The sequence below is a fragment of the Neophocaena asiaeorientalis genome, unplaced genomic scaffold (genome assembly GCF_003031525.2).
Source record: "Neophocaena asiaeorientalis asiaeorientalis breed wild unplaced genomic scaffold, Neophocaena_asiaeorientalis_V1.1 scaffold185, whole genome shotgun sequence".
Classification (NCBI taxonomy): domain Eukaryota; kingdom Metazoa; phylum Chordata; class Mammalia; order Artiodactyla; family Phocoenidae; genus Neophocaena; species Neophocaena asiaeorientalis.
The window spans coordinates 428,063-440,535 of record NW_020171809.1 but is presented as its reverse complement, the minus strand read 5'-3'; the positions used below and the strand labels follow the sequence as shown (position 1 = coordinate 440,535).

Sequence of the window (12,473 nt, the reverse complement as noted above, 5' to 3'; positions counted from 1 at the left end):
ATAAAACCATTACCAATAAAACAGAGAACATGAGCACACGGAGAGACAGACCAACTCAAAATCTAGGAACAGACCCAAGTTAGCACGAAAATTTAGGACGTGATAAGAACTGCCACTCAAATCACTGCGGGGAAACTCTTTTAAAATTGGTGTCGATGACTTGATAGCTATATGGGGAAGGATGTTTCTGGGTCTGTCTGTGGCACCATTCACACTAAATTCCAAACAGATCAGGACTTGAAATATAAGAACACCTTTACAAGCACCAGAGAAAATAAGAATAAACTTTCCTACAACCCAAAGTAAAAAGAAACTTTCCTAACAACAACTCAAAAAAAGAAAAGATTAACGAATTTTGACTACATAAGAATGAAACTTTCACACAGCAAAACATACCAAGATCAAAACCCAGGTGGCAACCTGGGAACTGTATCTGGAACGTGTTACTGATGCAGGGTTTGAAGAGCCCCACTGTGTCGAGCAGGACGGAGACCTTTACCTGGACAGCAAAGGGCAGGGGACCAGTGCACAGGGGAAACGCAGATTAAAAGCACACGCAACTATCTTTCAGAGTCCAGAAAGTCCCAGTACCTGACGGCCCTGGCAAGGCTCTGAGAAAGCCAATGGGAGGACAAATGCACAGCACCTCAGGGGAGGGATCTGGCTGTGATGGCAAAATTACAGATGCAGATACCCTCTGACCCAGCCATCTCACTTCTAGGAAATCTCTCCCGAGATAACTGTGTAAAACAGGAAATAGCAGGTGCACAAGGTGTTTAACTGTGACATGATTTGTTAAGAGCAAAAGTCTGGAAGCCACCCACGGGCCCGTCAAGAGGAATGCTCGAAATCACAGCACACCCACAGAGCACTGTGCAGCTGTGTAAAGAAACGAGGAAAGCCACTGCCTGCCCTGATGCAGACTGCTCCAGGATGCGGCCCTGATGCAGACTGCTCCAGGATGCGGCCCTGATGCAGACTGCTCCAGGATGCGGCGCAGGAAGAAACAAGGTGCAGAGCACAGTTCACAGCAAGTGAACCTTTTGCTTCTATTCTCAAACCAAACAATGGAAGAATACCCCAAAGATCAAGAATGGTCACCCAGCAGGGGAGAAAGGGGCCAAGAGGACCTCATAGGGCTCTGACTTTGCAATCATGGAATATTTAAGTACTTTTTAAAAACTGAAAATAAACTAAAAACAAACGAACCTAACTATATATCAAGATGATAGCATAACCTCAATAGAGAGAGAATTACTTCAATGATTTTAAAACCCCCACGATCTTTCACCTTAATTAGAAGCATGTGTTTGAACTCATGCAACTTCCCACCATAAACATCCAGAACTCTTGGACCAACAACTGATTTCAGGTCTGTGGAAGGAGATGGCTAAGGTCAGTCTGTGTTACAAATAAGGAAGTGGTTCAAGATGAACAGTTATGTCAGAAGGTGCAGGGTGCCTCCCTGAAGGAGCTCCCGTGGGCCAGAGATAAGGCAATTTCTGCATAAAGAACTAGTCAACACACCAGAAGTTCATGATGACACTGAGAAGACCCATGGACCCAAGATGCCAGAGTGCCAATGTGGTCTAAAAACTAAGAGGAAAAGGATCAATTTTTTTAAAAAAATAAATTTATTTATTTAATAAATTTATTTTTGGCTGCACTGGGTCTCCGTTGCTGTGTGCAGGCTTTCTCTAGTTGCAGCGAGGGGGGCTACTCTTCATTGCTGTGTGTGGGCTTCTCACTGTGGTGGCTTCTCTTGTTGCAGAACATGGGCTCTAGGCGTGTGGGCTTCAGTAGCTGTGGCACGTGGACTCAGGAGTTGTGGTTCCGGGGCTCTAGAGCACAGGCTCAGTAGCTGTGGCGCACTGGCTTAGTTGCTCCGTGACATGCGGGATCTTCCCAGACCAGGGCTCGAACCCACATCCCCTGCACTGGCAAGCGGATTCTTAACCACCGTGCCACAAGGGAAGCCCAGGATCAATGATTTATCCTGCATGTCCCACCCGGAAGTTCTTCATCAGAATACCAACTAATTCAGGAGGAGGGAGAGACTAGAAAGCCATCACTTGCAACCCCAAATGAACTCAGGCAGCGACCAGCAGTGGTTGATAGAACTATTAAGCAAAAGATTGGTCAGGAACTTTACCATGGATGGATTTGCTGAAGACACCTGAGTCTACGGATCAATCCTGGAATCAACACCAAGTACAGAAGCACTACCCACACGTTTTCTTGCCAAACATACAAGCTGAACATGAAAGCAATCGAGAGCCCCTAGATCTACCCTCCGATTTACAGGAGTAACGATGGACAGTGGAACGAGCCAAACACCTGCTTGTCCCTCGAGAACAAGTCAACAGCATTAAGGAAAGGAGAGGAAGGCGCTGCTGAGGAATGAACGAGCGGGAGTGGGCAAGTCTCATCCGGACACAGGAAAAATCCAACAGGAAGGACGCCTTTGAGATGATGAGGGAAGACCATACACAAACTGGGTTGATGTGGGTATATTAAGAAGTTAACTTTATTAACTTTAATAAGTGAGTTAACAGGATGTGGTTATATTTATGGGAGCCCACCGGGCTGTGCTCCCCTCCCCACTAAGCCCCCTGGGGCCCCTCTTGCATCAGCTCCCCATCTTTGAACCACCACATCTAGAGCCAGCTCTCCCAAAAGCTCAGAGACTTAGCAACAGGTGGGAAGAAGCCTCATTCCCACCTAAACCCATCTAAAGACCTGTCATACTACATTTTAATATGATCCTCTGCATTTATCTCGGTCTTTAAGTGATGCCACTTAGGGAGAAATGCATCACTGATTTACTCATTTATTACAATGCTTCCCAAATAAATTCCGAGTAACTGGTATCCGACTGCTAAGAACGATGGAATTCGTGATCTCCCAAGCCCGGGGCCTGGAAGTGTGTATTTAACAAGGCACGTACTCACTGACCCTCAGAGCCTGAGGTGGGAACTGCTGATCTACACATGCATGTCCTCACTCCACCAACTGGGCAAGCTCAGTTGCGTGTCTGAAGCTCTGGGACGCCCCTCTAACTTTCAGTTCATTCACCGCAAGAGCAGAAATGGGAGGTGCCCTAGTTCTATCACTGAGTTAGTGGTTTCACACTAAAAGTGCCAGGAGGCTCTGAATATCGCTGGCCTGCCCGCAAACTCTATGGCCCTGCCCACTGGTGGCAAGAGTCAGGTCTGAGCCGTGTCCGCAGTGCCTCGAGTGCCCCTTCTGGGGAGGACCGGCCGGGGAACACCCACCTGAGTCTGCAGTCTAGCAACAATGTCCTTCCGGGCTTTCATGACAGCATCCAGCTTCCCTGAAACCATGATGGACAGGCCCTGGTCTTTGGCAAGAGACAGCTCCAGGTGCGCGCCAGTCCTCTGCATGATCTCAAGGCAGATTTTTGCTTGTTCACCTTCTCCAAACTGGTTCATGTCCTTGTATTTCCTCTCCTCCAGGGGTACGTGGAACACCTGCTCAGAAAAGGTCAAAAAGGTAAGGTTAAGAGACCAAGAAGAGAAGACAGGAGTGTCCAGAAACCGAACGCACAGAGTAAAGAACGTGAGTTTGTTCATTCACTAAGTATCACCCCTGCCTACTGCTCTAAGGCCCCAGAGGGCAGTTAAGAGACAAGCAGAAAGCGCCTAAGGGCAGGAGACTGTGAGGAAGTCCTAGTGAAGAAGACACCCCCTGCCCCCCCCCCAACCAAGTACAAATGAAGGCAAGGGGCATCACATAACAGTAATGAGCAAGGTCAGTGAAGGAAACAAACTGGGAGGGGAGAAGGACCTGGCTGGCTATGCTGGGAGGGGCCAGAGCAGAGGAGCGGGAAGGGAGGAGAGCTTCATAAAGGGGGCGGGGAGCATCTAGCACAGTGGGGGTTCATGAGGTAGGAGGGGAAGTGCTGGTCCCTCAGCCCACCCTGTGGGTGAGATGAGAAGACAACGGAGAGTGTGAAGGAGGACACATTCTGACTGAGGACGCGGGCTGAGCAGAGGCAAGGGTGGAAGCAGGGAACCAACAGGACTGTGGTTCAGGGCCTGAGCCACTATGTAGAACTTGGTGCATTTACAACATCAGGAGGCTGGGGGAACCAGACTACAGCCGGCGATGAGTCCTGGGCTTAGGGGGACTTCTCGGTGCGTGGGTGGTAGTCGACAACCGTGACCCAACATCGACACACAGAGAGAGCACTGAGCCTGCCAACACCCCAGCTCCAGGGAGCAGAGACAGGGTAGTGGAGTCCCAAAAAGTCAAGAGGAGAAAACTGATTCAAGACAGCGGGACAGCTGCTGACGCTGGTGACACGGAAGCCAAGGGCAGTTCCAGCAGCTGGAGCACAGACTGGACTGCAGTGGACTGAAAACATATGGGACCATCCATTCTGGGTGCTGGGGTGCAGGGCAGCTGTACTTCCCTAGAGCTCTGGGGGGTGGGGAGACCGACTTAATCCAAAGGCCTCCTCTCATGTCCAAAGCACTCTCACATCTGCACGTTCAAAAACCCTCCCGGGAATTCCCTGGGAGTCCAGTGGTTAGGGTCCCACGCCTTCACCACCGAAGCCCCGGGTTTGATCCCCGGTCAGGCAACTAGGATCCAGAAAGCAACGCGGCACAGCCGAAAGAAAACAAAAACAAAAACAAAAACCGAAACCTCCCATCAGACACCACTGCTTCCTACTTGGAGGGGCAGGTGAAAAAAGAATGGACTCTACCTGAGTGATGACGGAAGCCTTGATGGGCCGGATCTTGTTATTCCAGACGCCAGCAGGTTCCTGGGCATTTTCCAAGCAAGCTGCTTTCTCAGGGAGTGGGGGGAAGGCATCCTTGTAGGTTGGAGGGTCACTCTCCTCCTCTGAATTTAAAGTGGCAACTGGACCGGCCAACACAGATTAAGAGGAAGCACACCACTTTCAGTGTTAGATGGAAAAACCACGAGGAGGGTTTTAACGTCAAAAAGAGAGAGCACTGACTGCTGACAGTTGACACTGACAACCCCCACCTCTTCCCTCGGTCACAGGCAAGGGCCCCCGCCGCTCCGCAGGCCCAGCGCCCTCAAGTTCAGCCTGTCAACTGGAAGGGCCAGACTCTGATCCGGATGGCGCCCCTGCCCTGCGCACAGCCTCCCCTGTGAGCCTCAGCTCAGAAGCCAGATGCCCCACTGCTCCCCTAATGGGGTGAGCCCCTTGATGGAAGGCCTTGACACAGACTTTTCGGCCCTGAAGAGTCTCCCAATCCTGTATTCAAAAACGATCACAACCACGACAATGCCTGGCACATAGCCAGCTCTTAAATTTGCAGGACAAAATGCTGCTGCTGCCCAGCACTGCCAGCGAGAACCCCCCCCCCCACCCCGCCCCGAGGTAAACTGCAGCTGATTTCCCACTGTAATGTACCATGTTGAAAGCATCGCGGGACCTGCCATCTCTGCCCCCCGCAGCCCCAACGCAGGGAGCACAGGAGGAAATCAGGTCCCGGTGACCCCCTGCTCCACCCTCCACAGTGCCCCGACCGTTCACCACAGCTCCATGGAAGCAGGAGCGTGACTGTTTGGGTCACCCTAGGGTCCGGGGCTGAACACAGTATTTGGCAATGGCAGGGCCCAATAAAAACTACTGTGAACAGAGGTGCACGCAGAGCAGAGGGATGACCTTTGGAATCGGACAGGCACATGTCCGACTCCAGGGTCACGACTCTAGCCGTGCTATCCTGGATGCCAAGACAGACTCCGTGTGACGAGCTGTTCCAGTCTGCCAGTGCCTGCTCTCCTCCCCTAAACACGGGGGCGCAGACCCCACAGGGCTGTTGGGTCGTGTGGAAGCCCCAGGCAGCAGGCACTGAGAACCCAAGCGAACGACAGTGTCTAGGTCTCCACTGCCGAGAGACAAGCCACTGAAACGTGGCGAGTGTGACGGATGAAACGCACTTGTAACTTTAATTAATTTAAACTTAAGAACTGATATTCAATTTAGTTATCGGAAAACTTTAAAGAATGTTTGGAATGACAAAGGGTAGAACAAGCTACTCTTTCAGCTACAAATTTTATAAAATCTAACTACAGATGAAGGGCTTTGGATGGAAACTGCATTCAAGTCAAGTTGTCCTGCAGTCATACACACACATCAGACTCTGAAGGGAAAGACAAGACTGTGAAGTATGAGCTAGAGACGCCGAAGCGACCGTCCTGCAGATGCCGCAGCTCGTGTACTGTCCCTCCTGGGCAGCACTGGTCCCCACTGGGGCTGGCTGCCTGGGCCAGTGCAGTGCCCGAGTCCCACCTTCATCCTCACAGCCGACAGAGCTCTGGGATGCTTCCCATCCCAGAGTGCAGTTCAACACAACTGGGCAATAGCGATTTCGGAGAAGAATCCCAATAACCACAAAGGCCAAATTCACTGGCTTTCCAGAAAGTTGTCCACGTTTTAAATCGCACTGTAGGCGATCCACCCACCACTCCCGGCCAATTTCACCCCTCACACGAGGGTAGTGCAAAACGGAGCACACAACACTGGTGGGTCCTGGCCCACCCCACAAGCACAGGGCTGAAAGGCACCTCTGCAGAGGCCACAGGCTCTCATGAGGATCGGAAAGAGCCGTGTCTTACGGTCAACAAGAACAGTGGGGAAGGGGCCGTCACCTTTGATTTGTTGCGGAACCAGTCCACTTCGGTGTTCAGCAAAGCTCTCTTGGGTCAGAACGGCGACGGAGCTCATGGTTGATCTCAGGAGTCCACACGATCCGGGTGAGCCACTGAAGCAGGGGGGTGAGTCAGAGAGGCAAGTCCGGCACAGACAGCTCGCAGCTACCTGATCCGTTCAGCTGAGAGTTTAAGCCAAGGGTTCACTCTGCTTCACCAGCAAGCAACACCTTATCTTCCTCACTTACAACTGCTGACATAAGGTGATTCCCAAACTCTCACCAAGTGATGAAAAGGAGAAACTCAAGGGGGGGGGGGGCACCCTGGAAAACCTCCCCCCCGTTGCCCATAACAGAGCAGATGTAGGCTCCAGCTGAGAGGTTCAGGACCAGGACGCCCAGGGGCCACCCCTCTCTCCACCCACAGAGCCCCAATGGAACCCAACACATGTCTGACCCAGCCCCAGACACAGATCAACATCTGGATGGTTCTACTAACAACTATCTCAGTTACTTGGTTAATCTGTTATCCTCATGCCTCCTAATGCTTATAAAATGTATCGTTTGACAGTAGCTGCAAAGAGCCACTGAAGAGCAGCCTCCCTTGCTCTGTGGCAACAGTGTAACAGCAAGAGGTAGGAGGTGTAGCAGTTTAAGTGCCTCTGACATGCGGTGACTGGCTCCCACGTCCGGTCACCCACGTGTGGGAGGGGACTTGCAGCAGGTGGGACCTGGCCCAAGGGCACACAGTTCCTCAGTTCAGGGTAGGAACCCCGCAGTCTGCCTCCGGACCCCACTCCTGAGTGGCCGCAGTGCTCAGCGAGACTCTGGCTCTCAAAGCCACAGCTCCCTTATTTGGAAAAGGGGCTCACTCAGCACAGGCTGCCTCTCTGCAACTCCAGGTGAGCCCCATGCTACTGCAAAGAGGAAGAACCCACTCTCTTCACACAATTCTGTACCAAGTGTCTTCTTGTACCACCGTGGCAAAAAAGCATAAGAGGGTCAAGTAATTTAATAAGAGTGAGTTTCTTCACCATTTTTACAACACAGTAAGACCCCTCCCCAAGTTCAAGAAAATTAAACTCTGTATTTCTAAAGAAAAGCAAGATACAAATTCAGATACCCCGAGCAAACGTAATTCACATTTAAGGAAAAAAGATGAAAAATAGATGGAAACCAGATGACACATCTACCTGAAGTATACACACTGCTCCGTGCTGGGAGGTTAGCTACAGTGATTCTCTCTGAAGAACCATTAGAAACTTAAGGATAAAACATAATGAAAGAAGGCACGCACACAGCCCAGGGCCAGGAAGCCTTGAGACAAGACACACTTACCAGCGAAACGGTCAGTAGCCAGAAGGTCCGTCCTGAGGCCGCCTCTGTCAGCCTGCCAGCTTTTTCTGGTGTGGGACAAGGGGAGAGGGAGCAAGGAGAAAACCAGAGAAAAGTTACTTATTTGCATCCTACAACCCAGATCCGTTCACCTCTCAACCAGAAAAGGTCAAAGTATTACTTACACTTTGGCTACTAATACCAATATTAGGCAAATTGCTTGGGCGGAAAAAATGGAAGGAACCCTTTCACTAGGCCATTAGCTTCTTTTTTTTAAAATTAATTTATTATTTATTTTTGGTTGCACTGGGTCTCTGTTGCTGTGCGCGGGCTTCTCATCGCAGTGGCTTCTCTTGTGGAGCACGGGCTCTAGGCGCATGAGCTTGGTAGTTGTGGCTCGCGGGCTCTAGAGCGCAGGCTCACTGGTTGTGGCGCACGGGCTCGGTTCCTCCACAGCATGTGGGATCTTCCCGGACCAGGGCTCGAACCCGTGTCCCCTGCATTGGCAGGCGGACTCTTAACCACTGCGCCACCAAGGAAACCCCTAGGCCATTAGCTTCAAACAAACATATTACGGTAAAACCTGAACCATCTGGAACTTCTAGAGGGCAACTTTTCCAGGGACCCAAGGGAATCCCGTAAGTGTATCCCTTTTACATGTAACCATTTTGAAGTAAAATTCTCACAAAACTGATGTTTGTTCTGCTATGTGGCGAGTAATTTTTCCTGTATTCCTCTTATTAATCTATGCTGAGCCAGAAGAAAAAAGGTCTGCAACACTGTGTCATGATCTAGAACAGACTGTGGACCTTGGGGGCTCCAGAGCTTTTTAGGGTGACTGAGGGCTACTGTCTTTAAGAGTTCCCTGTGTATTTTGTAGTTACTTTGTTCTTCTTGCTGTTAGCCTATAAAAGTTCTTCGGTCCCTTCTAATCTACTGGGGATTTAGAGACCAGGCCATAAAATAGCAGGGCTGGAAAGGACCTTCAAAGGCCAGCTTGGGAGGACCAAGGAAAAGGGGTTGGTCACCTTGCCTTGGGGGACTTCAGGACAGTGAGGCTGCCAGGCAGGTTACCAGCCACACCACGTGCGCTTGATGAGGGAGACATTATGACAGTGGTGAGGCATGGGCTAAAATGGGAGAATTCCCAACAGTAACAAGAATACTCTACCTCACTGGAGAGTAACACCCCCAAGTTCTTGCCCATAATACAAGCGTGGTTCAGGAGCTAGGAAGGAGGTTCATGGCAGTCAGGGGTGCCTCAGTGGGGTCTCAAATGTCCCAGCTGGGGACATGAACCAGTGGTATAAAAAACAAAAAAAATCTCTCAATGTAGGGGCTTGAGTCACATGGGGGAAGTAGTATGAGCCAGAGGCCAGACCCGCTCTGGGGCCCCAGTCCCACCAAACACACAAAGGCACCTGAGACCCAAGTGGAGAAGGTGGAGACAAACTGACCAAGACTATCTTATTTAAGAATTTGCCTCCAACGAATTCTAATTGCAAGTCTCAGTGACTAAGGCAAGGAAGAAAGAAACCCTTTCCATTCAACCAAACTGTCAGAGTAGCACATCCACGCATGGGTCCTGACGGGGTGGAAAAGATGAGCCCGCCTTGGGGTTCCCAGTGTCCAGGGGGCCCACACTTAGCCCGTCTAGGAACAGGATGGCGGTGCTCCAGGTCAAAGCGCCAATGGGAAGCCAGGACCCAGGCATCTGCCCCGCTCTCCTGGCAACTCCTGACTGCTGACCTGCGACCTGAACCTGAACAGCCTCCCACGCCAGGTGCCGACACCCCTTATCAAAACCCACTGACACCCACCCTCTAAGAAGCTGCATTCACCCACGTGACCACCATGACGCCCACACCATCTTCTCTGCGCTCCTAACCGACCAGTCCTCTTGCTTTCCTGGACAGGCAAGTCTTCAGTGCCCAGTGACAGCTACGAGGTAAGCCCGCGCAGTGCAGCCACTGTCCACGTCCGCTCCAGCCACAGATTTCTGACGAGAAGCCCCCACCCTGCACCTGGCGTCACGCACAAGAGGGGAAGAGGTCCTGAGGCTCCCTTCTGAGCCAGCTCCCACATGCGGCACGAGTCAGTTCCAGTGAGCCTTTCTACTGAGCCCCCGCATTCCTCACTGGCTCAAGAAAGGGGCTTCAGTACAGCCCAACCCGCAGAGCCTCTAACGCCCCCATGTGTGCACAGGCCCTCAGGCAGCTAAGGGCGGAGGGTGGACCTACAGAAAACTCCAGGCTGGTTGGACAGGACACGCTAGTCTCTAGTTTCCAGATTTCAAATGGCAGTTTGTCCCAGCTGGAATGAACGGATCACAGCGAGCCACAGGTGAACATCTAGGGTGTGATATGATCAAATTAGGGTGTTGCTCTTCTCATAAACTTCTCAAACTCCTGTCTCTAAAGAATCCATTTTAAAACCGATCTGCTGATCCCTGTGTAAGTGCAGACCTGAGACCTACCTGAGGTGCTGGGGCAGATCTTATAAAAGGCCAGCACCAGTCCTCCTCCCGTGCCCCCAGCCCTACCGTCAACCTGCCGCCAGTTCAACAAAGCAGCACCTAAGAAACCGTCCCCCAGAGCGCTATGCCCACCCCTCGGAGATCTTTCAACAACCTCACACCCATCCGGGCGTGTGTGCTCCCTACCCCGGCTTCCCTACTGGCCATCAGTCCCAGGAGCCCTTACCCAGGCCTCCTCCCGAGGAGCAGAGACCAAACATTTGCTATCACAGCTCCTCCCTCAGTTGAATACAGCTGCTCAAATCAGGACCAAAAGGTCAGCGACGACTCCGTCCCACTCTCTGAATAAGCCGGGGAATAGGAGCCACACAGCCTTCCCTGGGGGCCCAGGCTCCACTGCTTCTCCATCACTGTGTAGCTGTCAGGACAGGTGGCTTGAGGTCGTGCCCAGATCTGCTCCTTCTTCCCCCTTCTTGCCAAAGAGAACAAGTCCATCTTTCTTACAAGACTCCTTCAGGTACGTGAAGGAGTACTTCAGGTACTCCTTCAGCCCATTCTCCAGCCCCCTTCAGTGATTCCCAAGATGCCCTAGTCCCTTCATCATTTTGGTTGCTCTCAACTACTTCCCATGCAAGAAGCATTCAGATCCACCCAATGTAAATCTCAAACTCTTCTCAACCTGGACTTTAAGTCTTGTTTCTCAGAGTATAAATACCCACAGTAAAAAAAACACATTTTAAAATACAACTATGTAAAAAAGAACTAGAACCAAAGGAAGAAGGCTAGACAGAAGCAAAGACTCTTCTCTCCTACTCGCCCCCTCCCCAGGGTGGGATGCAGCGGCCGGGGGGCACTCCCACAAGGATGGACAGTTATGCACCAGGGCGCCCAGGTGAAGTCACAGCATACGTGGCTTACGTCTGAAGCTCGGTCCTAACAAATGTACAACAGATTAAATGAAGAATTTTACTTTTTTGCCTATAAACAAGGAAATATAAGTTGATTCCCTTGTAATGCTTTGCCAATCACATATTCAAAAGAGAAAGTCTTTTGCAAAGAGAACTCATGAGTAGTAGTCCAGGAAGAATTTTATCTCAGTCAACTAATGAGATCTCAGTGCTTTGTTTACCTACTAGACAGGACTGAGTATGTAGGGTATCAAAAAACCACCAGGAAACCCAGGACCTCTGTCCTCTTCTTCCAAAACTGAAATTATTTACTTTTATCCCCTCAGCAAGCTTGTAAGGAAAAAAAAAATTTCAAAGTCCTTCTCAAGACCCACAAACCAACTGAGAATACGAACATAAAATCCCGATGGCTGCGAGATCACAAAGCACAAATATAAGGCCACCCGCACAAAGTCTACACGGCTGGGAGTAGAAGGCGGGCATTTGTGCGTTTCACCAAGTTCTGGAAGTCGGCACCCATCCTGCAGGAGGAACTTTCGCAGATGCCACCTCAGCAAGGCCCTCCCACAGGCCACGCGAGCCCGCGGGCGGGGAAAGGCTTAAAGGGGCAGCAACGCGCTGGGCCTCCCCGCCTTTCATCCAAATTCGGTACTTTTCCGTAATGCATTTTTCGTCCGTGGACCCTGGGGCACATCCAAGTTGCGCTCCAGCCCCGAGGAGGGCAGCAGGGCCCGGCCGACCACGCAGGCGGCAGCAAGTGGAGGTGAGGCCCGGCCTGCCCGGGACCCGTGCCGCCGTCCCGTCCAGCCCCACCGCCGAGGATGCCCTGCGGGACAGGCCCCCGTCCCTGCCCACTCCGTTCGGCCGAGCTGGGGGGAGGGGCGCCCCTGCCGGAGCAGGAGGGGGGAGGGGGCAGGGCCCGGCCGCCAACGTCACCGACCTGGGCCCAGGTCGCCCCCCCCCCACCTCAGCGGCGAGCGCGCGGAGGGAGCGGGACCCGGACTGGGGTTTGGGGGCTGCTCGGCGGGGCGGTGGGCAGCGCAGAGCCGGCGCCGCGGTACTCGGGAAAGTTTCTCACTCCTCCCGTGCCAGCGCCGCGGC

At 51.9% G+C, this 12,473-nt stretch overlaps 1 protein-coding gene across 3 annotated transcripts in view; it reads right to left on the bottom strand.

The window, feature by feature from the left end:
- Positions 1-12,473, bottom strand: part of HDLBP (high density lipoprotein binding protein) — a 69,677-nt gene that overhangs the window by 25,344 nt on the left and 31,860 nt on the right. For 2 of the 3 annotated variants that reach the window (XM_024756220.1, XM_024756287.1), the window contains 4 exons: positions 7,992-8,056; positions 6,655-6,767; positions 4,733-4,890; positions 3,276-3,491 (listed from right to left, as the gene is read on the bottom strand). In XM_024756220.1, the coding sequence (XP_024611988.1) occupies positions 3,276-3,491; positions 4,733-4,890; positions 6,655-6,730 (450 nt within the window). In that variant the 5' untranslated portion in view covers positions 6,731-6,767; positions 7,992-8,056. Of the gene's footprint in view, positions 1-3,275; positions 3,492-4,732; positions 4,891-6,654; positions 6,768-7,991; positions 8,057-10,228; positions 10,340-10,690; positions 10,924-12,473 lie in introns of those variants that run through there. The other variant, XM_024756344.1, reaches the window with a different exon arrangement.